The 25,871-nt window shown below is 45.1% G+C and overlaps 1 protein-coding gene across 1 annotated transcript in view; it reads left to right on the top strand.

The window, feature by feature from the left end:
* ARHGEF16 (Rho guanine nucleotide exchange factor 16) overlaps positions 1 to 24,726 on the top strand; it is a 102,003-nt gene extending 77,277 nt beyond the window's left edge. The window contains 5 exon segments of the mRNA XM_030222588.1: positions 6,171 to 6,322; positions 9,398 to 9,607; positions 15,086 to 15,162; positions 18,613 to 18,714; positions 22,462 to 24,726. Of these exon segments, the coding sequence (XP_030078448.1) occupies positions 6,171 to 6,322; positions 9,398 to 9,607; positions 15,086 to 15,162; positions 18,613 to 18,714; positions 22,462 to 22,601 (681 nt within the window). The 3' untranslated portion in view covers positions 22,602 to 24,726.
* The last annotated feature ends 1,145 nt before the right edge of the window (positions 24,727 to 25,871 follow it).

Raw genomic sequence — 25,871 nt, forward strand, 5'->3', positions numbered from 1 at the left:
AGAAAATCGGATGATTTAAAAAACTCTTTTCCTCCTGAAACCCAAAACAAGCGAGAGACACCATACAACTAACCGACTTTCACAGGAAAAAGCCGATCAAGACTATAAACATTTAATTCAATAAGCCGGAACCCCCCCCCCCCCCCCCCCCCCCGCACTCACACACATATGCATAAGCCTAACAACCTCCAAAAAACCCGGGCTATATGAGTTTTTGCGGATGATTCTTTTGTCTCTTTTTCTCCTTTTTGGGACCAATGATAATAACTTACTCCTAATTTGATAGTGGTTTTGGTAATACTGTATATATTTTCCCTATCTGGAGCTTTGAGGTTCCGGTTGTGTAAAATTACATTACGGATTTCCTAAATTGAAATCTCTCCAGTACAAGTGGGAGATAAATTGTTACAATTTACTGCACGTCTTATATTCCGCCAGAACCGATATACTCATATCACCTCTCTCCTCAGGTCACTTCACTGGCTTCCAATCAGAGATACCGCATTCAGTTCAAGCTTCTCCTTCTTACCTACAAATGCACTCAGTCTGCTGCCCCTCACTACCTCTCTACCCTCATCTCCCCTTACGTTCCCGCCCGAAACCTCCGTTCACAGGACAAATCCCTCCTCTCAGTACCCTTCTCCACCACCGCCAAATCCAGGCTCCGCTCATTCTGCCTCGCCTCACCCTATGCTTGGAACAACCTTCCCGAGCCCTTACGCCAAGCCCCCTCCCTGCCCATCTTCAAGTCTTTGCTTAAAGCCCACCTCTTCAATGCTGCTTTCGGCACATAACTCTTACCTTTCAGGAAATCCAGACTGCCCCAATTTGACTGCTCCTATCGGACTGACTGTTCACTTGTCCTTTAGATTGTAAGCTATTTTGAGCAGGGACTGTCCTTCTATGTTAAATTGTACAGCGCTGCAAGTAGTAGTAGTAGTAGTTTTCAAACTTCCTAGAGTATTTAGACCAAACAAAAATGGGAATGAAATACACAACATTTCTTACTTAGCCATTTGCCAATAATAGAGCACCACAGTTTGGAAATAGTGCATACGATGTGGAAAGAGGACACACACTTTCCCAATAGTGACACCACCACACATGTAAAAACTATTGCACTTGTGCACCCTGTTGGGAAAAGAGTGTACTCTGTTTCTGACATAATGCGCCCTCTGTCGACATACCCTCTTAAGTCTACTCAGACTACTTCTGGTTGGCTAGAAATTCATTCAGGAGTGCCCCAGGGTTCGGCTCTTTCGCCTGTTTTGTTTAACACCTGTACGTTATCTTTATGTAAGCTTCTAAAAGCTTTGGGAGTGTCTTACCAGCTTTATGCCAGCGACATCCAGTTCTTTTTTCCTGTTACAGAGGCATTTGATTGCCTACGACTTTTTTTTTGTCAACAGTGAAGAGCTGGATGTCAGCCAATAGACTAAAACTTAATATGGCTAAGACTCAAATTATGGTTCTGTCCGATAGATCTGATTTATCTTCTCTTGTACAAATTGATTTGGAAGGTTCAATGATTGATGTCAAACAGGAAATGAAATGTCTTGGGGTACTCCTGGACTCTTTGTCTTTTTCAGGCCTTGTCCCGAGCCAGGGCAGAAGAATTTTCTTTAAAATAAAGTTTTTGAATAGACTAAGGGCCTGTCTGTCAGAGGATAACTTCAGGTCCGTTAATTTTGCTGATATCACTCCACTATTCGATTACTGTAATCATAGGAGCCAACTTTTCAAAATTATTGGAGGTGCTAAGCCCAATGGAAATAACCCCTCCCTGGACACATACAAGGAATTTTCTTGATATTGGGGGTGCTCAAGCACCCACAGAGTCGGCTCCAATGACTGTAATGCTTTGGAAATGGGAACTTCGGGAACCCTGTTTGCATCCTCTCCAGATGGCGTAAAATGCTTTAGCAAGGGTAGTGACCAGAACAGCTAGATTTGACCATATCACCCCAGTTTTGAAACTCCATTGGCTGGTGGTTAAACGGCACTCACAATTTAAGATTCTGGCACTAATTTATAAGTCAAACAATCAAAACCAAAAAATGAGCCACTGTAATTTCAAAAATATGTGTATACTACAAGAAATGGAAAGGCTCACCCTTAAAGGAGGGCCGATTACAACCGGGCTGAAGGCTCAGGAAGAATCTGGGGGGAAGGGGGAGGGAGGAGTGGGAGTGGATAGAAAGGAGGGGAGATGGGTGATGGGTAAAGGGGCGGGTAGGGAGGAGGGGTGAAGAAGGGCTCTGAAGGGAAACACAGCGCCATTTGGATTTCATGAGGTACAAGGAAAGGGTAGTTATCGCAGCAAGGCATAAGCTATGGAAGTTAGGTAACATTAGCGACGAGTACACAGCACCTCAGCGGATAATATGGCAAAGTGAGTTACTATGTATATGTTAATGACCTGTTGAAAGTTACAATACTGAACGAAATGGTATGCCTGCAAGCGGGCAGGATTACAGAACAAGATGGACACGGCTAGTCTCCTGGCTTAGACGGCCAGGGGGCCAATAGCTTTGGTTAAAGTGGTAAATGCATCCTTGTACGGGATGCATTTGAATTGACAGCGTGTGCTATAGCAGACAGCACTGAGAGGAACTGGGTGCTTGGACGGCACAGCCTGTAGTAATATAAGCAAGAAGGGCTGTGCACTCGGAGGGAGATTGTTTATCAATGATGTTTAACAATGATTGTTTATGTGAAGGTTTATGGTAAATAAATTGTTGCGGACCTGGCTGCGGCCTGAATAAATCCACATTCGTTAAAGAAATTGGCTTCCGGTGTGGTGTTTGGATAGAAAGGGGGTGACTGAGTGAATGCCGAATGCCCATGTTGTGTACATGAATGTATTTTACACATATTTTTGAAATTACAGTGGGTCGTTTGGCTTAGATTGTTTGATTTCATTGACTCCGCATCCATTTGAATTATTTTTTAGTGGATACTAATTTATAAGTGTCTGAACAATGAGAGTCCAGTCAGTGTGGCTGCTCTATTACAAATTTATTTAAATCTTTTTATTTATCAAATTTTTAAACAGGAAACAAAATCCCCATATACCAAACAGGTCATACCTGCACTCTTAGGTACAATGCAAATGATTGGGGATATCCCCTCTCCCTCTCCCCCACCCCCACCCCCCAACATAAGGGACCTACACTTTAATAAGATGTAGCAAATAATTCCTCCGAAGCGCTGTAAGGCGTGATATTCTGCACAAGTAGTCCACTTTAGTCAGTACTTGCAATCGAGACGGTCTTCCAAGCCGCCTCCAACAACAGACGGGCAGCCGTAATAATATGCGAAGTGAGTTGTAGGTATTTCCCAGAAAAATCTGTAGGCTTAATATGTAAAAGTACACATCCTACAGATTTCAGTACCTGCGACCCAAGGATATCTCTGCTACAGGGCAGGACCATCAAATATGGACAAAGGTGCCATGCCCTCCACAGAGACACCAGCAGGCCTCTGAAGAAGCAGGATAGATTTTTTATACGGTGAGAGAGCGCAACCCTGATGGGTTCCCCTGTGTAACCCCCATTAATTTGCAAGCAAGCTAATGCTTTAGCATATATAGACCTTGTCCAGTCTAAAAATAGGCCAGTGATGCCCACCCTTGACAGGGTGCCCAGCAAATACGGCCAGGACACCCTGTCAAAGGCTTTTTCCATATCAGTCCCTAGCAACAAATCTGGTTCCCCAGCCCCCATGATTGTCCAAAGCAAGTGGAGCACCCGTCTGATATTGTCGAAGATTTGCCTTCTCTCTATGAACCCTGTTTGATCATCACAACCAACTTGCCCAAATAGGTTTGCAGTCTGCAGGCTAAGTAAAGATCTTATATAGTCTGTGCCTAGTAGGGAAATGAGCCAATAAGATCCACATCGAGTGGGGTTCGTGTCCGGTTTTAAAATGAGAGTAACTCCAGCTGTTTGCCAGGACAATGGCAAATCCTCCTCCCCCTTGCAAACTATTAAAAACCTCAGGGGCTTCACCAACAATTGCTTAAATCGCTTATAAAAGTGATTAGTGAAGCCGTCAAGTCCTGGTGCTTTGCCTGTGGGAAGTATTACGAATTTATTGTCCAAAAAGGTCCCTTCGCTCTGATAACAAGTTGTTACTTGAAGACTTGTATACCTATTGTGAATTATATATGATTGGAAGATCATAGATTGAGAATATTTTATGTGGAAGGAGAGAGGCTGTGGAATCGACTCCCAGATCACATTTGCCTATTGAAGAACTATAGTCAGTTCAGAAAATGTGTGAAAACATTCCTTTTCAGGGAGGCCTTTGGTATTGATCTGGAGGCTACTTGTGATTTCTGCTTGTTTTGCTGGAAGAGCAAGTGTTGTTATTGATCTGTTTGTATTGTATAAGTAGAAATTGTAAACCACCTAGAAAGTTTGATAGTACAGTATAAAAACTGTAAGAAATAAATAATTCTGTATACGGTGCTAAAACCTGCATGTGCAAATTCAGGCACGTGCTCAGTTTGCGTGCACAATTTAATTGCATAATGAGCAAATTAGCTCTGATAATTGGCCACTAGAAATCAATGATTGAGGCTAAGTGGCAATAATTTGAATTTATTCTGCATCTTTTAGTCACTATTCTATAAAGATTGTTACACGTGTGTCCAAAAGGGGGGAGTGGCCATGGGAGGGGCGTGAGTAGATCAGGGCTGTTCCTGGAATTTGCACGCAGTGTTACAAAATTAGGCAGATCTAGGCCTAATTTACTACTACTACTTAATATTTCTAAAGCGCTACTAGGGTTACGCAGCGCTGTACAGTTTAACAAAGGACAGTCCCTGCTCAAAAGAGCTTACAGTCTAAAATGCGAAATGTCAAGTGTCAAGTGGGGGCAGTCTAGGTTTCTGAATAGAGGTATGGTGGTTAGGTGCCGAAGGCGACATTGAAGAGGTGAGCTTTGAGCAGGGCTTTGAAGATGGGCAGGGAGGGGGCCTGACGTATGGCACGAGGATTTACACCAGGTTTCAGTTGATGTAAATATTGGGCGTGGATCCCGGCGTCAAACACTATTCTATAAACGGCATCCAACTCAGTGCGCCATTTATAGAATAGCACGTAGCTCTCATTTTTTTTGGCACCATATATAGAATTTATCCCGTAGTATGTACTATTTCCAAAGAGCGTACACTATGATCGGCAAACAACAAAACGATAAAATGGCCAAACAGAAACAAATAAAATGAAAATTACAGTAAACAACATGGAAAGTAACAGGAAACAAAGATTTTCTGACTGCCCATCGCAAATAACTGCCAGCCTTACCCACATACCGCTTCCAGTGCTGAGGAGGTCTGTAAAGATATTCAGCGGCACTCTCCGATTATCCATGACCAGCACCAACTAAGCCATGTCTCCGGATAACAGCTGCTGTTATCCGGATACACGGCTGAGGCTCTAAATCTCTTAGGCTTCTCTTTATATTCTGAAGCTTACTTCATTTCCACAGAAATGTTATGGTCTCAAATTGGGTGACAGTGTCCTTTAGTTTAACCCCTTCCCAGGGACTTCCGTGGGAGGGGGGTCCAAAGCCCGAGAGGGGGCACATTTTAGCCCTCCCCCCGGTGCCGCCCCCCCCCCCCCCCCCCCGCCATTGCCGCCCCTCCCCACGTCTTTTCCGACCCCCCTCCTGCCGCGAACCCTCCCCCGCCGCCGCCTACCTTCACTTTTGCTGGCGGGGGACCCCACTCCCCGCCAGCCGACGTCCTCTCCGTCCTGCTCCTGCTCCTGCTCTTGTTGCATGCATTGGTAACGTCCTGCACGTTGTACGTGCAGGACGTCAGACTCAAAGAACAGAGTTCTCTTCTCTGAGTCTGACGTCGCACGTACAACGTGCAGGACGTCAGCAATGCATGCAACAGGAGGAGCAGGATGGAGAGGATGTTGGCTGGCGGGGAGTGGGGTCCCCTGCCAGCAAAAGTGAAGGTAGGCGGGGGCGGGTTCGCCAGGAGGAGGGTCCAGGCCCCCTCAGGCCCCACGTAGCTAAGCCACTGCCCCTTCCACCTTTAAGTCTGCGCACAGCTTCCAAAATGGCCTCCTTTATAGACTTTTTGGTAGACCTTCACTTGATTTTTCTCATAAAAAATAGCCAAACTTGAGTACAAGCTCTTCATTTCTCCTCAGCCTTTCCCCTTGACCTCCTCATCCCGCTGGCTGAAGAAACGAGGGGAACTCCAGCTAGTAGAAGAGTCGGGGATTTTTCGCAAAGGTTTCGGGCGGCAGAGCTGCTACCTCTTCCTGTTTAATGATGTCTTGATCAGAACCAAAAAGAAAAGGTAAGAAATGTTTGGTTTATATTCAGACAGGCTGCACCTCGAGCTGTTCCTCACAGTTGTCAGTTGAGTCCTCAGAAACTGAGTAGTATCTCAAGAGACAAGTCAATTAAGGAAAAGAGAATACTGACTCCACCAAGAACCCAAGTTGCCTCCTTTCCAGTCAGGAAGAGCGGTTGTCGTATTTAATCCACTGGAACGCTGCACTAGCCATTAGGTTACTCCTCCACTCCAAATTAGCTGGTATATAAGAACGTTATGGGCCTGTCAGTAAAGTACAGTAAAACGTAGTTAGCCCTACCATTAGGCCACCTGAGGCTACGGCCTCAGGCAGCACTCTTCTGAGGCGGCATCACCTCCTGCCCTTACTTCCCCAACACCTTTCCACCAATTTACCTTTTCCTTCTCGTTTTCAAAAGGCAGCAGCAGCGATTCCCACAAAGGCTGCCCTCCGCCAGTCCCGGCCCCTCCTATCTACTGCAGCGCACCCACCTCCGAGGAAACAGGAAGTGAGGTCAGTGAGGCAGGCTGCAGTAAAGAGAAGGGGCCAGGACCGGCGGCAGAGCAGCCTCTGGGAATCGCTGCCGCCACCGCCTTTGAAAAAACGAGAAAGAAAAAGTAAACTGGTGGAACGGGGCTGGAGAAGGAATGGGGGAGATGGAAGACTGTGGCGGGGCTTGGCGGCAGCAGCTCATTCTTTACCATGGTGGCGAGGTGGTGGCGCGGTGGCTTATTCCTCGTTTCAAGGGGAGCAGAAGCAGTGGCTCATTCCTCATCTCGGGGGGGGGGGGGGGGGGCGGCGGCAGCTCATTCCTCTCCTCAGGCAGCAGATCGTCTTGAGCCGCCCCTGCATAGCACGGGAATATATTGCAAGGTAGCTACAAATTTTATGTGGCACCCGTTTTCTAATGGTGGCCCCACATTAAAGTGGCAATTAGCATGTGCTAATTAGACACAATTAACGCAGGAGGCCCTATGTGCTCCTGCGTTAACTGTGCATTAGCCAGTTAGTATGGCTAACACTTCCATGGTCAGACACAAAGAGAGCGAGCAAGGTTCAACAAGCGATTAACACCACTTGAAGAAAAGATAAGGGGAAAAGACCTCTTCCATCTACATGAAAGGAGACGACCAACCACAATCTGTTCAAGAAGTCCCTTAAGACTTATCTTTGTGGACACTCATATTCTTCTGTTATTGGATTACTGCAACTCACTATACGCAGGTTGCAAAGAACAAACACTGAGGAAACTTCAAACAGCCCAGAATACGGCAGCCAGACTCATCTTTGGAAAGCCAAAATATGAAAGTGCAAAACCATTACGAGAGAAACTGCACTGGCTTCCACTCAAGGAATGCGTCACTTTTAAAGTATGCACATTAGTCCACAAAATCATTCACGGCGAAGCCCCAGCCTACATGTCTGAGTTAATAGACTTACCACCCAGAAACGCCAAAAGATCATCCCGAACCTTCCTTAACCTCCACTTCCCCAATTGCAAGGGCTTGAAATACAAGGCGCTACACGCGTCAACCTTTTCTTACATGAGCATGCAGTTTTGGAATACACTGCCGCGCAACTTAAGAACGATCCACGAGCAAGCTTCCTTCCGCAGATTATTGAAGACCCATCTTTTTGAAAAAATTTACGGAAAGAACCAAAACACATAAAGTCCATACTTACTGTTCATTAATGCATCATACATCCACTTCCGAACTCTCATTCCCGTAATATCACATCACTCATACCTTTACTCACAGAAAGATATATACCATATGTCTTCATGCCTTTTTATCGCCCTCTAAGCTCCCATTGTTTCCTTCCAAAGTTTCAATGTTTATGTTCCATTGTTACATTCCTTTACGACACCTCAATTGTTTCGCATAACTCTGCACAATGTAATCCATAACCAATCTGTAACAAATTGTATTTCCAACATTTAACTCATATTGTAAGCCACACGGAACCCGCAAAAAGGTGGGAAAATGTGGGATACAAATGCAATAAATAATAAATAAATAAACTTCCTCCCGGCCCTCGTTTGTAACTCCTGTTGTTTGCACCCCTCCCAAGATGTTCCTTATTCTCTGTTCCGCCCTGAATTTGTATGACGTTCTTATCATAAATGTTGTTAGCCACATAGAGCCCGCCATGGTGGGAATCTGGGGGATATAAATGTTCTCAATAAATAAATAACGGACCTGCCACTGCAAGCCCGTGGCAATTAGACAATATTTGTCTGATGCCTGTTTGCTGTAATCATCGGTCAAAAACCCCCACCCAACCACAAAGGTTGGAAAAAATTGTTCACATCTTTATATTATATTTTTGAATATTTTTCTTTATGCACTTAAAACTAGACATCCGTATGTAGTGTACTGCCCAACATGCAAAGTTCAAGAAAAATAACTCAAAATTCAGCTTAGCTCGGTTGTCTGAGCTTGACACATGTAGTTCTCCTGAAAGACCACTGAAACCCAACGGATCCGTTTCGCCAAAAGGCTTCTTCAGAGGTCTTTCCCCCTTATCTTTTCTTTAAGTGGTGTTAATCACTTGTTGAACCTTGCTCGCTCTCTTTGTGTCTGACCATTGAGGTTGAATTTGAGTGGGTATTTCCCTATATTACTGTGGTATAACACTTCCATGCCCACTCTCCACCAATGCCACACCCCCGTTCAGTAACACATGGTGCAGAAACAGGCAGACTTAACGCAGTCACACAGTAGCCTGTTTCAGCACATCCACTGCTTAACGCAGTAAAAAGGCCCCTTAATAAATAAAATAATGGACCCATCCTGCTTGGTTGTTGAAATGAACACACCTCTGGTGAAATAAGAATGAAGGCAGTAGCTGCTGGTTATCGCAGAGAGAGAAAAGATCACATTTTGCTAGCATTTTGGGAAACTGCTAGAAATGTTATGACAAGTCACAAATTTTACAGCTGAAGTCAAAGGCGGACTTGGCCAGTAATCTCTGGTTGGCCTGTGGTGTTTCACAGGGAGAGAGTGGTGCGTTTGAAAAAGGATATTTACGTGCCGGGAATCTCTTCACTGCCATGTTCTTTTTTTTATTCACAGTGAGGAGAGCTACATCGTGATGGACTATGCCATGATGGATCAGCTGGTGGTAGACAAGCTTGAGAACAATGACCCTCAATTGTCTCCCCCTGCCAAACCAGGAACTGGTGGTGGCAGCCGCAGCACGAGCGGACCGTATCTGTTCCAAGTGACCATGAGAAAGAACAGCGAAGGGCGGCAGGATCAGATTTTCCTGGCTGCAGATTCACTGTAAGTACAGGAAGCACTGTCGGACATGGTGGGCCTAGAAAACCTTTTATTGTTTTTCAATTGGCTTTCTATTTCATTTTTTTTTAATTTTAGTATGTACTAACAGAATCAAAACAGCATGTGAAGACCAATTTTGCATAGGGGGTATAGGTGAGAAATAGGTTGTCCAGGTCGGGACATTCACAGTTCCCTGTGTATTTTACAAAAGGCTCAGTGAGCACTGAGGTTTTTGCAAAATATCTGTGAGGACGTAGAGTAACACACATGTAATTGCCAGCGGGAACAGCCATGTTAGGAAGAAACGTCATCAAAAAATGAGCGGCGTCACTCATGGTTTTGCCCAAGTGCTGACATTTATCCGTGTAAGTAAAGATTTTGCAACCTAAGCATAGAAACTTGAAGTCCGGAACCAGACAATTAAGAGTCAAGCAACATAACTCTCTCTATTGAATTTTTGAGGAGGTTTTAAACACCAGAGAGGTCATCACAATTGCCCCCCTCAATTACTGCTGTAAACCTCAGATCCAAACGGGCAGTTAGCTGCCTCGAAGCAATGCAGATATCAATAATGTTTAAGTCTGTATGGATTGCCCTTAAAATCAGAAGTGCATACTTTTCTGACATGTAATAAAAAAATTGGCCAAGAAAAAGGTCCACTTAAATTCCTAAGGGGCCCTTTTACTACTACTATTTATCATTTCTATAGCGCTACAAGGCATACGCAGCGCTGTACACCATACACAAAAAAATGACAGTCCCTGCTTAAAGAGCTTACAATCTATATAAGACAGGAACACAGAACAATTAAGGGTAAGGGAACAAAGAGGTGAGGATAAAGGACAGGGCAAGTGAGTAATGGTTAGGAGTCAAAAGCAGTGGTAAAGAGGTGGGTTTTAAGTTTGGACTTGAAGACGGCCAAAGACGGGGCTAGACGTACAGGCTCGGGAAGTCTATTCCAGGCGTGAGGTGCAGCAAGATAAAAAGAACGGAGTCTAGAATTAGCAGTAGGGGAGAAGGGGATGGATAAGAGAGATTTTTCTACAGAACGGAGTACTCGAGGGGGGGTGTAGGGAGAGACAAGAGTGGAGAGGTACTGGGGAGCGGCAGAGTGAATGCACTTATAGGTCAATAAGAGAAGCTTGAACTGAATTCAGAAACGGATAGGGAGCCAGTGAAGTGACTTAAGGAGAGGGCTAATGTGAGCATAGCGACTTTGGCGGAAAATGAGCCGTGCAGCAGTTTTGGATTGATTGAAGAGGAGAGAGATGGCTAAGAGGGAGGCCGGTGAGAAGTAGGTTACAATAATCAAGACGAGAGGTGATAAGAGTGTGGATGAGGGTCCTGGTAGAGTGCTCAGAGATGAAGGGACCGATTTTGCTAATGTTATAGAGAAAGAAGTGACAGGTTTTGGCAATCTGTTGAATATGAGCAGAGAAGGAGAGAGAGGAGTCAAAGATGACCCCAAGGTTACGAGCTGATGAGACAGGGAGAATGAGAGTGTTATCCACAGAAATAGAGAAAGGGGGGGGAGGAAAGATGAGAAGCTCGGTTTTGGCCATGTTAAGTTTCAGATGACGTTGAGACATCCAGGCAGCGATATCAGATAGGCAGGCTGAAACATTGGTCTGGATGCTGGTTGAGATTTCAGGGGTAGAGAGGTAAATTTGGGAGTCATCAGCATAACAATGGTATTGAAAGCCAAGGGATGATATCAGAGAGCCAAGGGAAGAAGTGTAGATGGAGAACAGGAGAGGACCGAGAACAGAACCCTGAGGTACACTGATAGGTAGAGGGATAGAAGTGGAAGAGGATCCACCAGAGTGTACACTAAAGGTACGAAGCGAGAGGTAGGAGGAGAACCAGGAAAGAACAGTGCCATGGAATCCAAATGAAGACAGCGTTTCAAGGAGTAGGCTATGATAACAGTGTCAAAAGCGGAGGATAGAATAGAGACCTTTGGATTTGGCCAGGAACAGGTCGTTGGAAACTTTTGCAAGTGCAGTTTCAGTTGAATGAAGAGGGCGAAAGCCAGATTGGAGTGGGTCAAGAACAGGATGAGATGAGAGAAAGTCAAGACAGCGGCGGTGAACGGCACGTTCAAGTAACTTGGAAAGGAAGGGGAGGAGGGAGATGGGTCGATAGTTGGAAGGACAGTTAGGGTCAAGTGAAGGCTTCTTCAGGAGCGGTGTGACCACAGCATGTTTGAAGGCATCAGGAACGGTTGCAGTGGAAAGAGAGAGATTGAGGATATGACAGATAAAAGGGGTGAGAGTAGGAGAGATGGTGTTAAGAAGGTGGGTAGGAATGGGATCAGAGGAACAGGTAGTTTGTTTTGAGGAGGAGAGAAGATGTGATGTTTCTTCATCAGTGACCTCAGGAAAGGAGGAAAAGGACGGAGGGGTTGAGGAAATAGGGGAACGCACAAGGGGAGGGAGAGACACGGCGGTGGTTTGGTAGAGAATTCAAGATTTATCTTCTGAACCTTGACATGGAAGAACTCAGCTAGGGTCTGGGGAGATAGTGAGGGGGGAGTTGGGGGTGGAGGCACCTTGAGGAGAGAGTTTAGTGTGGCGAAGAGAAGTCGAGGGTTTGAGCCGAGAGAATTAGTCAGCTGGATGTAGTAGTCTTGTTTGGCAAGCAAGAGAGCAGATTGGAAGGAAGTCAACATGAACTTGAAGTGTGTGAAGTCAGCAAGGGCACGAGATTTCAGCCAGAGCCGGAACGGGTACAGGAACGTAGGTAGCGGACTTTAGGGATTAGCCAGGGTTGGGGTTTGGCACGTCTTATAGGGCGGGGCATGAGAGGTGCAAGAGTGTCCAAGGCAGAAGATAGAATAGTATTGTAGGACGAAACGGCATCATTACTACTACTACTACTATTTAGCATTTCTATAGCGCTACAAGGCGTACGCAGCGCTGCACAAACATAGAAGAAAGACAGTCCCTGCTCAAAGAGCTTACAATCTAATAGACAAAAATAAAGTAAGCAAATCAAATCAATTAATGTGTACAGGAAGGAGGAGAGGAGGGTAGGTGGAGGCGAGTGGTTACGAGTCATTGACAGATTTGGATGGTGTAGTGATAGAGAAGAGGTTCGAGACAGTGGAGGATAGGGTAGTAGGGTCAATGGCCTGGAGATTTCTAGATAAATTGGTTAAGATTGGACGGGATTGGGCGGGAGGAAGTTTTAAGTGTGAAGGTTATTAGATGATGATCAGAGAGAGGAAGATTTGAGATAAAGGAATACGTGCGCCCAATGTGCGCCAAAATGGAGTCACCGACTACCACGTGGCTCTTGCGGTAATGTCATTTTTGGCGCGCGTCCCATACGTGCATCTGAAAAATGTTTTTTTATTTTCAGGCGCACGTAATGGACTCACACAGGTCATTACCGCCTGGATTCTTTACCACTAGGTCAATGGTTGGTGGTAAGGTCTCAGACCTAAAACGGACGCGCGGCAATTTTGATTTTGCCGCACATCCATTTTCGGCCCCTCAAAAAAGGCCTTTTTTACAGGTGCGCTAAAAAATGGATCGTCGTGCACCCAAAAACTGCACCTACACTACCGCAAGCCATTTTTCAGCGCACCTTTGTAAAAGGACCCCTCAGTGTCAAACTCAAACCACCAGTGGACTTTACAGATTCACAATGTAACTTATAGTAAGTCAGGGGGAAAAAGACCTCAGTCGTCACAAGATATTTGCAACATATATTTCTCCTTTTTGGGCAGCCAGCTTTGGAACGCTCTGCCAAGATCCATCCGAACAATCAACGACCATCTACCCTTCAGAAAAATGTTGAAGGCCCATCTCTTCAAGAAAGCTTACCCTAATGACCCAACTTAACTTTTTAAGCCCACCCACATGATCCCTGTTCTGACGATTATTATACATAAGTACATAAGTAATGCCATACTGGGAAAAGACCAAGGGTCCATCGAGCCCAGCATCTTGTCCACGACAGCGGCCAATCCAGGCCAAGGGCACCTGGCAAGCTTCCCAAACATACAAACATTCTATACATGTTATTTCTGGGATTGTGGATTTTTCCAAGTCCGTTTAGTAGCGGTTTATGGACTTGTCCTTTAGGAAACCGTCCAACCCCTTTTTAAACTCTGCTAAGCTAACCGCCTTCACCACATTTTCCGGCAATGAATTCCAGAGTTTAATTACACGTTGGGTGAAGAAAATTTTTCTCTAATTTGTTTTAAATTTACTACACTGTAGTTTCATCGCATGCCCCCTAGTCCTAGTATTTTTGGAAAGCGTGAACAGACGCTTCACATCCACCTGTTCCACTCCACTCATTATTTTATATACCTCTATCATGTCTCCCCTCAGCCGTCTCTTCTCCAAGCTGAATAGCCCTAGCCTCCTTAGTCTTTCTTCATAGGGAAGTCGTCCCATCCCCGCTATCATTTTAGTCGCCCTTCGCTGCACCTTTTCCAATTCTGCTATATCTTTCTTGAGATGCGGCGACCAGAATTGAACACAATACTCAAGGTGCGGATTGGGAGACCATGTCTCCCAATCTCCTTGTGCTCATCCCTCAATCTCTTCCTCTCCATCCTTCCTACTCCTTCCCCCTCCCCATCTCTTCTCCTTTTGCTCATCCTATCTTTGTTTACCTCTCCATGCTCAATTTACATATCCTCAAAACCCCACTACTATTATGTTTACTACAACTTGCAATATTCTCCTTCAAGACTTTGTAATTCTATTTACTATGTAAGCCGCATTGAACCTGCTCTCTGTGGGAAAGTGCGGGGTACAAATGTAATAAATAATAATAATAATAATATGTGTTATGACAGAATAAATATCTTTAGTGACAATTTAATCATAAGTGAAACACCCCAATCGACAGAGCTATTTAAATTGGGGCTCAACTGTAAATAATATGTGAACAAGATTTAAATTCCCAAAAATGTGCATCAGTCTTTTTTTTCTTTACAAGCATATGCTCTATACATTCATAGAGGGTTAAACAGCATGACGCTTATATCAAGAGAAGAATCCCGGCAGGTACCCCTTTCGCCAAATGCTTCTTCAGAGGATCTTGTGCAGTGATCGCTCATAGACCACAATCCTAACACTTCACCCTCCTGGCATGTCTCAAATAATGCTCTCTTGAAAACTGGGCGTGCTGTGGCTTTTACATGTGTAGGGCTTTTACATGTGTAAATGGCAGCTTTCTGAAATCACTCTTTACATGTTTAAGGTATTTGCACGTGTAAATAGCAACATTCTAAAATCACTCTTTACATGTTTAGGGCATTTGCACGTGTAAATGGCAGCCATCTAAAATCGTTTTTTACGTGTTTAAAGAATGTATATGTGTAAATGCCACACAATCCTTCTAAAATGACTCCCTTGGTTATATGTTGTGTCATTTCTCTATTTGAATGAGTTTAATCAAAACTAAATTGATGAACTTAACTAGTTGGTTTAAATTATTGTTTGTTTTTTTTTCTTGCAGGAGTGATAGAGCTCGTTGGATCGCTGCACTGGAAGAAAAAGAAGAGCCCAAGAACGATGGGAACGCTAACAAAGAAGGTAAAAAAACATCTTTTTGTATGGGACATGCCCACATTTCAATCATTCCTTCATCTGGAGCTGAACATAAAAATAGCTATACTGGGTCAGACCAATGGTCCATCTAGTTTTCTGCTTTCAACCGTGGCCAATCCAGGTTACAAGCACCTGGCAGAAACCCAATTAGTAGCAACATTCCAGAATCCCAAAGAGTAACAAGATTCCAGAATCCCAAAGAGTAACAAGATTCCAGAATTCCAAAGAGTAACAACATTCCATGCTACCGATCTCAGGGCCTTCCCCTATGTCCATCTAATAATAGCATAAGAACATAAGGTTTGCCATACTGGGACAGACCGAAGGTCCATCAAGCCCAGCATCCTGTTTCCAACAGTGGCCAGTCCAGGTCACAAGTACCTGGCAAGATCCCAAAACAGTACAATACATTTTATTCTGCTTATCCTAGAAATAAGCAATGGATTTTTTTCCCAAGTCCATCTTTATAATGGCTTTTGGACTTTTCTTTTAGGAAGCTATCCAAACTTTTTAAAACCCCGCTAAGCTAACTGCTTTTACCACATTCTCTGGCAACAAATTCCAGAGTTTTATTACACGTTGACTGAAGAAATAATTTCTCCAATTTGTTTTAAATTTACTACTTTGTAGCTTCTTTGCATGCCTCCTAGTCCTAGTATTTTTGGAAAGCGTAAACAAGCGATTCATGTTTACCCGTTCCACTCCACTCATTTTATAGACCTCTATGGTATCGTCCCTTAGCCGTCTCTTCTCCAAGCTGAAGAGCCCTAGCCGCTTTTGCCTTCCTTGTGGCCAGCTTTAAAAGTCGTTATTTAATATGAGACTTTAAAAGACAGAAAGCATTTTCAGCTGAGTACAAAGGGTCCAATTTTCAAAACAGCTTTCCGGAACCTAGATTTTTTTTCTTTTTATTAGACAGAACAGGATAGAGCAAATTTACAAATTAAAAGATTATTTGAACAGGTCCCGTGTGACTTGGCCAGCTGCCAGCACAACTCATTGAGCCATTTAGTTTCAGTGCTGTTGGACTGGCAGAATGGAACTATGAGTTGAGGTCCATGTTGGATGGCGTCTTCTGCAAGGTCTGATGAGCATGTAGGAATTTAAGCACAAATAACACAATTATGCATATTTATTAACCATAAAAAAAGAATGGTTTGTGGATAAATTAAATTCTTCTGTTACGTACTGTGTTGACATTGTAAGTAAGTGGAGGAGCGGCCTAGTGGTTAGGGTGGTGGACTTTGGTCCTGGGGAACTGAGGAACTGAGTTCGATTCCCACTTCAGGCACAGGCAGCCTGCCATGAGTGGGAAAGCGCGGGGTACAAATGTAACAAAATAAAATAGATACTATTGGAGATTCTACATGGAATGTTGCTACTATTGGAGATTCTACATGGAATGTTGCTATTGCACTAGCAACATTCCATGTAGAAGGCTGCGCAGGCTTCTGTTTCTGTGAGTCTGACGTACGTGCAGGATGTCAGACTCACAGAAGCAGGAGCCTGCGCGGCCACATTGGTGATCTGCAAGGGCCGACTTCTACATGGAATGTTGCTAGTGGAATAGCAACATTCCATGTAGAATCTCAAATTGTAGCAACAGTGGAGGAGTGGCCTAGTGGTTAGGGTGGTGGACTTTGGTCCTGAGGAACTGAGTTCAATTCCCACTTCAGGCACAACAGGCAGCTCCTTGTGACTCTGGGCAAGTCATTTAACCCTCCATTGCCCCATGTAAGCCGCATTGAGCCTGCCATGAGTGGGAAAGCGCGGGGTACAAATGTAACAAACAAACAAACAAAAAAAAGTAGTGTACTATACCATGCTTTGTATTGTTATTTGAATATTTGTAGTGCTTATGTTTGATTTATTTTTACCTTCTACCGCCTTGAGTGAATTCTTTCAAAAAGGCATTCAATAAATTCTAATAAATAAAAGTTTTATAAGGTGCTGTTTGATAATGGCAATACACTTGTTGAGCCAGCAGCAGACCTTGCTTGAACAGCAGTTAGCTTGGATCTAGTCATTTCTTAAAATGCTACGCTGCTGTGCAGGTTCCCGATGAGAAAATGGCTCATTGTGCCACATAGAGCTGAAGTAGTGGGCCCAGCAAAAGTTCTGGCACCTTTGTTATGGCTGGCAGGGATCACCAAGCCCCACCAGCTGGAAGAGAACAGGTCATTCCCCTACTTGCTGCAGCTGGTGGCACTGTCCACATGTTGCTGCCATGCCACACACCCCCACCGCGCATGCTTATGTATAGGAGGGGAGAGGCTGGTGTAGCAAGTAGGGGAATGACCTGTTCTGGCCACCGGAGGACCTATTCCAGCTGGCAGGACTTGAGGATCCTTGTCATTTCAGGTATTTTTTTTTATTTATTGGGGGTTGCTGGTGCAGTTGCAAGTTCCGGGGGCAGGGGTGGGGGCAGAAAGCATGGGGGAATGGTGTGCCCATCCACTTTGGGCACAGGCCCACCCAAAATACCATCTCCTTTTCCGGAGACGGGAAGGCGGTAGAACTAGAGGACATGAATTGAGGTTGAAGGGGGGGGGGGGCAGACTCAGGACTAATGTCAGGAAGTATTTTTTTCACGTGGTGGATACGTGGAATGCCCTCCCGCGGGAGGTGGGGGAGATGAAAACGGTAATGGAATTCAAACATGCCTGGGATAAACACAAAGGAATCTTGTTTAGAAGGAATGGTTCCGTGGAATCTTAGCAGAGATTGGGTGGCGACGCCGGTAATTGGAAACAAAACGGGAGCTGGGCAGACTTCTACGGTCTACGCCCTGATCGTGACTGAATAGATAAGGGATGGGCTGGAGTGTAAATTTTAAGGGGCTTCGACGTTAGCTTCAGAACTTAGTACAAGAACAGTACTGGGCAGACTTCTATGGTCTGTGCCCTGAGAAAGGCAAGGACAAATCAAACTCGGGTATATATATAAAGTATCACATACCATGTAAAATGAGTTTATCTTGTTGGGCAGACTGGATGGACCATACAGGTCTTTCTTTACCTGCCATCATTTACTATGTTACTATGTAAAATGGTTGCCGAGACTGCCGCAGGAAGGGCTTAGCAACCATTAAGTAGAAGCAGTGGCACCGGGTAGAGCAGCGTCGGCAGGCAGGAAAGAGTTGGGTTCTTTCCTGCCCCCCGAAGAGGCCACTGAACCACCAGGGCTCTTCAAAGTAGACCCGGGGGGGGGGGGGGAGGGGAGGTATAATGTTCAGGAGGGGTGCTGGACATAAAGGTGGGGGTGGCAGGAGCCCAATGACCCCTTCTGCCCGGGGGCCCAGATCACTGTCAAACCACCCCTGATGAGACCATAGGTGTTTCATCAAGCTCTATATCTTGTAGCTAGAGCTGGAATTTCCCCTCGTTATCATCCTTCTCTTGGCCTTAATTTTCCAACTTCTGATTGTTTCAATAGGTTTGCGTCAGGTGGAGATCATCAAAGCCTATTTCTCCAAACAGACAGATGAAATCTCTCTACAGCAAGCGGATGTTGTGCTGGTCCTGCAGGAAGAGGATGGTAAGTTTATTTGAAAATGCATTTCCTGATGGAGTGGAGGAGTAGCCTAGTGGTTAGTGCAGCGGACTTTGATCCTGGGGAACTGAGTTCAATTCCCACTGCAGCTCCTTGTGACTGTGGGCAAGTCACTTAACCCTCCATTGCCCCTGGTACAAAATAAGAACCTGAATATATGTAAACCGCTTTGAATGTAGTTGCAAAAAACTCAGAAAGGTGGTATATCAAGTCCCATTTCCCTTTCCCCCTGTCCCTTATGACATCACAATATCAGAAGTGAGCCAAGTGTTGGGCAATCAAGCCATTGTGACATCACTGATGAGGTTGGCTGTTATTGGTGGAGGAGTAGCTTAGTGGTTAGTGCAGTGGGCTTTGATCCTGGGGAACTGGGTTCAATTCCCACTGCAGCTCCTTGTGACTCTGGGCAAGTCACTTAACCCTCCATTGCCCCTGGTATAAAATAAGTACTTGTATACATAATATGTAAACCCTTTCTCCTTAATCATCATGGATTCAGGCAGCTCATGCCTGCGTATATCATGCTCAGTGGGTAGGCCGCCAGTATTCTTAACTAGGCAATTCTGCTGGGTATCAACACTCACCGGAAATTTTTTAAGTGGGCAGGAAAGGGTGTGTTCTGGAGGGCAGAGTCAGGGAGGAGCAGGGAGTTATGTGGGCAATATTCCGTGCCAGTGTTTGCATTGCTAACTGGATATGTAGGAGCCTATAAACATCAGTCCTAACTTTGCCCAGTCAGCTATGCAGATGCTGACACTGGATATCGGCCAGCATCTTCATAGCTTCTAGGTAGTGGCTGAAGAGGACATTGATCTCCCCTCCTTCCCGCCCTCCAACAAGTTCTGACCCCCCCACCAACTCCCAACAGCATGACCTAACCTCACCTCATCCCCAACCACAAGTGGTCCCTTTCCCAACCCTCCACCCAACAGGAGACCCCCCCCCCCCCAATCACTGCACCTACCATGACAGCACCCCTTCCCCACCTATGAGAACATGCTCATCTGTAGCCGCCTCCCTCCAAGGCTTTCCTAGTGGTCCAATGGAGTAGACCAGGAGGAAAGAACCCCACTTACTCCTGCCCCTAACACAGTGATTCCCAAATTGGGTTCTGTGGCACCCTAGGGTTCCTCAAGAAAGTAGATTTTAAAATCTGTTAGCATGAACCATATATATGTTTACATTAAGTGAGGATTTCTCGGTGTATGAAAAAATATTTTCGGGGTGCCGCCATAATAAAAAGTTTGTCCAGCCCAGAACTCTCCCAAAATAGACAGTTTTTGGTTTGGTTCTAACCAGTTATTTTCAGCAGCGGTAACCTGTTAAGTGCCGCTGAAACAGTGGCGTTCCTAGGTCGGCTGCCACCCGGGGTGGCTTGCCGCTGCGCACCCCCCCCCCCCCCCCCCCCAGGTATAGCGACGTCCGTCCCCTCAGGGTGCAGCATGACACACACCCTTGGCGCAATGACAACCCCCCCTCCCTGGCGCATCAAGCCCCCCCCCAGCGCAATGACACACCCCTCCCTGGCGCATCGGACACCCCCCACAGCTGCGCGCCTGTCGCCTCCACTGGCTCCCTGCTCCCTCTGCCCCGGAACAGGAAGTAACCTGTTCCGGGGCAGAGGGAGCAGGGAACCAGCGGAGCTGACAGGCGCGCGGCTGCTCTCTGCACCCTCCAGCAGTGTGCACCCGGGGCGGACCTACGCCACTGCGCTGAAAATTAGTGGTTAGCCTCAAACAGGTGATTTAACCATCCAGGAACCATTTCTGACCAATTAAATCACCTGCATGTGTATGTATTTGTGCCTACTTTCTTTTATAGAAAAGGCTCCAGAAGGGACTCCTTTATAGAATTAATCTCTTGTTCTGCTCATCAGTTCCTATTTTCTTATAAGAAAGCATAAAAAAAAAAAGTTGGAATGAATCATCCTGATTTGATGACTGTAGCCTCTGTCATTGACTAGAGGGACTGACTCATGAGTGACCCAAGTCTGCATCTCCCCAAGCCAAAACTTTGAACCTCGCTAGGAGGAAAAGGAGAGATGTAAGATATTATCCACCTCCGTTCTCAGCTGTCTGGGTGGCCCTGTGCCAGGCCTCATTCCAGCTGTTTAGAGATCCTGAACTAAAGTTTGGAGTTTAATAGAAAGTTTATTTACTGGATGGAAACGAGTGTAGATTCGTACCGAGCTGTTGTGTCATTCTTCAAACCGCTGGCAGGAAACAAATTAGTTTCCTTTGGACGGTGCTTTTGCTAAACCTTCCTTCCAAGAAGTCACGCTGAGGAACTTCACAGCAAGGTTTCTTCTAAAAGGAAATCATGCAGGAATTTCTGAGCTTACATCTCTCGTGTGGGTGTACTGTTTAGAGCTAAACTTTGCCCTGTAATTATGTCCATCTGTACTCAACTGAATTGTCCAATAAATATGCCTCTGACAGTGCCGGCAATCTGTGGCATCCCTTCATTTCTGGTTGAATGGAGCCATTACCCCCTAATTCTATAAACTCATGTGCAGAATTTTACACTTAGGGGTGGGGGGCATTCTATAAATGGTACCAAAATTTTGGTGCCAGAAAAAAATCGGAGCAGAGGGCTATTTTATAAACGGTACTGCAGGTTTACATATCCATTTCCGCATCAAAGGTTGGACAGCAGTATTTACACCAGCCGAAACCTAGTTTAAATGCCAGCGCCCGAATCCGGGCATTTTGGTGTGGAAATGGGGCTATTCTGTAACCCTGCATGCAACTTTTAGGAACGCCCCTGGTCATGCTGCTTGTGGGGTTATAGAATAACGTTTGGGGAGATCTGCATGCAAATTTCAGTCGTTGCCAATTAACTCCAATAATTAACATCAATTAATTGCAATTAATAGGCTCGTAAGCTAATTAATTTAAGATCTGCACACAAATTTTGGCGCTGAAATCTCAGTAGAGGATGACACACGACTGTCAAGACGGGAGTTGCAGACAGAAAATCTTTATTAAGGCACCAAGGAAAAGACCCGACATGGGTCCATGGAGTACAGCAGCGTTTTGTTAGTTCGGTTGTTCTCCTTGTCGTCTGCTGGCAGTACTCCTGTTGGCTCTGTAGCCATCTGCATACATTATATCAGGTAGCCAGTATAGAGCAGTGTCTCCTAAGTGTTTGTTCTGTGACCCCTGAAGCAGGCGGGTTGTTTGCTGAAACACGGACCCGTGTTGGGTCTTTCCTTGGTGCCTTAATAAAGGTTTTCTGTCTGCAACTCCCGTCTTGAGTATTGTGTGTCATCCTCTACTCCTGTGGTGTATCCTTGGCTATCATAGAGGAGTTTCCTGTTTTTCCCTTGGTTGCCGAAATCTCACGAGTAAATGGGAGGGTCATGGGCCTTTCAGGGAGGATCGGGGGTGTGGTTGAGCTACATGTGTAATTGTAGAATAACAGTGTAAATTTAGGCGCGGGCATTAGCAACACCAGGGGGGGAGGTGTGATGTGCCGGGTTTGCGCTGCATCCGGGAGGGGGGTGCACAGCGGCGATTCGCCCCGGGTGGCAACCGACCAAGGAACACCACTGGGCTGAGGTCAAGCAAGCAATGGGATTGAAAGGAAATGCTGGAGTCAGCCTAGGGGAGAGTGCTTGAAGCAGAAGAAAAGGGTGTTGGAACAAATAATTTTACCACAAATATGTTACAAGCTTCTACTAGTACTAGAAATATCCACAATATTATTCAACATTATATTTGTATTTTACAGGCTGGTACCAAGGAGAAAGACTGCGAGATGGCGAGAGAGGTTGGTTCCCCCAGGCCTGTGCCCAGGAGATTACAAGTCGTATTGTAGTTGAGCGTAACGTCCGACGAATGGAGAGACTGCGGATAGAAACGGACGTATAGGCCAAGAGACGATGCCAGTATTGTTTCAATGAACATAGCAGCCCGCATCTCATCCTAGTTAAGGGATTCATGGAAAGGTACACTAAGATGCCCATGTAGTCAGTGTGCTGGTGGACGTCCGAATGAACTCAGTTTCACCTTTCAAGAAACCAGAAATTTGAGGAAACCCCTTCTTCTTACGCTCTCTCTGGTTTGCAAAGAGAACACAGCTTGGAAATGATGTTGGAAAAACCACTGGATTTCGTCTCGTCCTTGGACCATAGAAAAATATCTTGAAAGAAATAGTTACTGGCCAGTTTTAAACTCTACAGTTGCCATCAATAGTCCATTTGTTAACAACTGGAAGAAAATGGAATTGAAAGTAACTGGCTGAAACTTGCTTTCTGACCACTTGGATTCTCCATATCGCCTATTATCTTGTCAACACAAAGATGTAAAGTTTCCAAGGAACTTAACTGTGTACCCAAATGAGCAGCTTAGCTGTAGTGCAAGGAAAGTAAATGGCTCTGTTCCACAAGCACAGATTACTTACTGATGGCTCTTAGAAAAATATTCCACAGATAGGAGCGAATGGCTCATAAATCAGCAGCTCTTACATCCAAACCAAGCAGGTGCCATTTGTACATAGAACAGACAGGCAGCTGCAAAAGAATGTTAGTACTCTCATCAGTGCCTTCCCTTCATGAGAAATATCCGTTGCTGTAGACTCAGCATGATATAAGAGCAAAGACTTTAAACAGAGTTCATGCATTAGGTGATGATCCTCGTCATACTGGTGCACATCGTGGCCTTAGTGGGGTTTTAAGGGCAGCCATCTTCTTCAACAACAAAGACAAGTAAAATTTGCCCTACTAGGTCGGACCAAGGGTCCATCTACCCCAGTATCCTGTTTCAACAGAGTCCAGTCCAGGTTTCGAGTACCTGGCAGAGTAACAAAAATGGACAAGATTCCACTTGATAACATGCCTACTGTAAATAGAATTATTTTGGATACAGCTCCTGTGCTAAATCCAAGTGGGGAATTTTTAAGGGATGCAAGTGAAGATCGAGCTTTGCTTGATGACGTTTGAAGTGCGGCTAATTAGACATAATGCAAGCACGGTGCCCGAATGCCTTTTTTTTTTCTGCTGATAACCAAAAACTTTTAAAGTATGAATGCTCTCATGTTTTCTGGTGTGTATAATGTAAATGTGACTCTCTGGTGGTAGTGGGGAATGATTTTGGTGTTGAACATATAAGCAAAAGGACATTGTGGCCAACTGAGGTCATATCAGATCGTATTTTGTAACTGGATCCATCCATCCATATTTTGTTCATCAAAAGTGGACTTTGGGTGGGTTGGGAAAATGAATGTGTGAATAAAATTTCAGTGATCTGTCAAGTGCCATAAATACTACCTTTCCCTCTGGAACACCCTCAGATACAGCAAAGTTCATCCCCCTCTTCCCTCGCTTCAAGTTCTGTAGTCAGATACCTGATCTCCAAGTGAAATTTCAAGTGTTTCTAATAACTTTCCATTCCAAGTTCATATATGTTTAGCTAATAGCAAACCTCAGCTTTTATTTCCAAAAAGTATCTTAATGGCATTTGTTAGGACCATTTAATAGTTTCAGCATGCTTTTGGCAGTTCTGTTGATTGAAGGTCACTAACTGCATGTTTCTAAATCTCTGAGGGAGAGGACAGGATGGTAGAGCTTAGTAGGTGGTATGGAATGGACAGACTGGATAAGCCAGATGGTCTTTATCGGCTATCATTTTCTAGTTCCGTGTCTACCCTCTCTTCTGGCAAACAGATGTCTGGCTCTCTGTGCTCCAGCTGTCCAAAGGGTTAAAGTCCATCAACGCTGCTCTCTTTGGTGACAGTATGACTGATACCCACCTCAGTATGATTAAATCACTTTTGCCTATAATTGTATCAGTAATACACGAGTTTCCAGGAAACAATTACTTTGGCCCTTGGTTTCTCCATGTGCTGTAGCTTAAGCTTTTATTTATGTACCAAGAACAAATCACCCATGGAAAGACAAGAATAGAATGGTTAGCTTCTGCAAGATAGGGGTTCTCTTGATATGTTGCCCTTTCACCTCTGGCATGGGCTACAAGCCCAGTGAGCTTGGCAGCCTCTTCCCCAAGTTTGAACAATAGATTTAGTACACAAGCTTTAAGTAGAGCCAGTGTTAGGGGGGGGGGGGTGCAAAGAAAACATCACAGAAGGAGCCCCAAGGCTCCACAAAATTGATAGCGGCATACTTTGGCCCCCCCTTTACAAATTTCTGCCTTGGGCCCCCAGCATGTCTAACACCAGCCCCTGGCTTCAAGTTACAGTGTAGACCACATAGTTGGATATACGCCCCTTGTGTCTTACTAGAGAAATCTATTTACTACGCTGTAAAATAATAATGTGGGTTTTTTTTTTAGATTTGCTCACACCTTTTTCACTAGTAGGTCAAGGGTGAGTTACATTCAGGTACACTGGATATTTCTCTGTCCCAGGAGGGCTCACAATCTAAGTTTGTACCTGAGGAAATGGAGGGTTAAGTGACTTGCCCAAGGTCACAAGGAGCAGCAGCGGGACTTGAACCGGCCACCTCTGGATTGCTAGACCGGTGCTGTAACCACTAGGCCACTCCTCTTAACATGCAATACTAGTGAATAACACCCTACTGGTGGCCTGGCGGTAGTTCCACATTGGCGTGCGGTAAGCCCGCCAATGTCTTATTTTTGTAGCGTCAGCGCTTAACCAGCAGTAATCGTTGCCCGGTTACCGCCAGGTTAGCACGGGAGCCCTTACCACCATTTCAATGGGTGGCGGAAAGGGCTGCCCCCAACATGGCCGTGCGGTAAGTGTTTCATGTCCCATCGACTGATTTTTCCACTCCATTTTATAGAATTTACCCCATAACTTACAAAATACTATGTCACGCATGTCTCCCCTGAATGTAGGCACACGCATTGACTCCAGCTCTATGGCTGGTGTAAGTGCTCACTTCTAAACACATACATGTGTAAATACCCAGTTACATGAGCTTTCTATAAAGGAACGTAGATTCCTAATCGGCCCCATTTATAGAATTGCCCTATATATTGGTCAAGATCTTTACCATCCCAATCTAGCTGTAACAGACAAAGGGAGTGACTGCAAAGCCTCTCCATTAACAGTTGGGGGCATTTGCAGAACATTCACATACAGTTAATGCTGGGACATTACACTTAGAGATAGATATTCAAAGTGATTTAAACTGCCAGAGACATTTAAGTTGCTGGTCCGGG

The sequence above is a fragment of the Microcaecilia unicolor genome, chromosome 13 (genome assembly GCF_901765095.1).
Source record: "Microcaecilia unicolor chromosome 13, aMicUni1.1, whole genome shotgun sequence".
Taxonomy (NCBI): domain Eukaryota; kingdom Metazoa; phylum Chordata; class Amphibia; order Gymnophiona; family Siphonopidae; genus Microcaecilia; species Microcaecilia unicolor.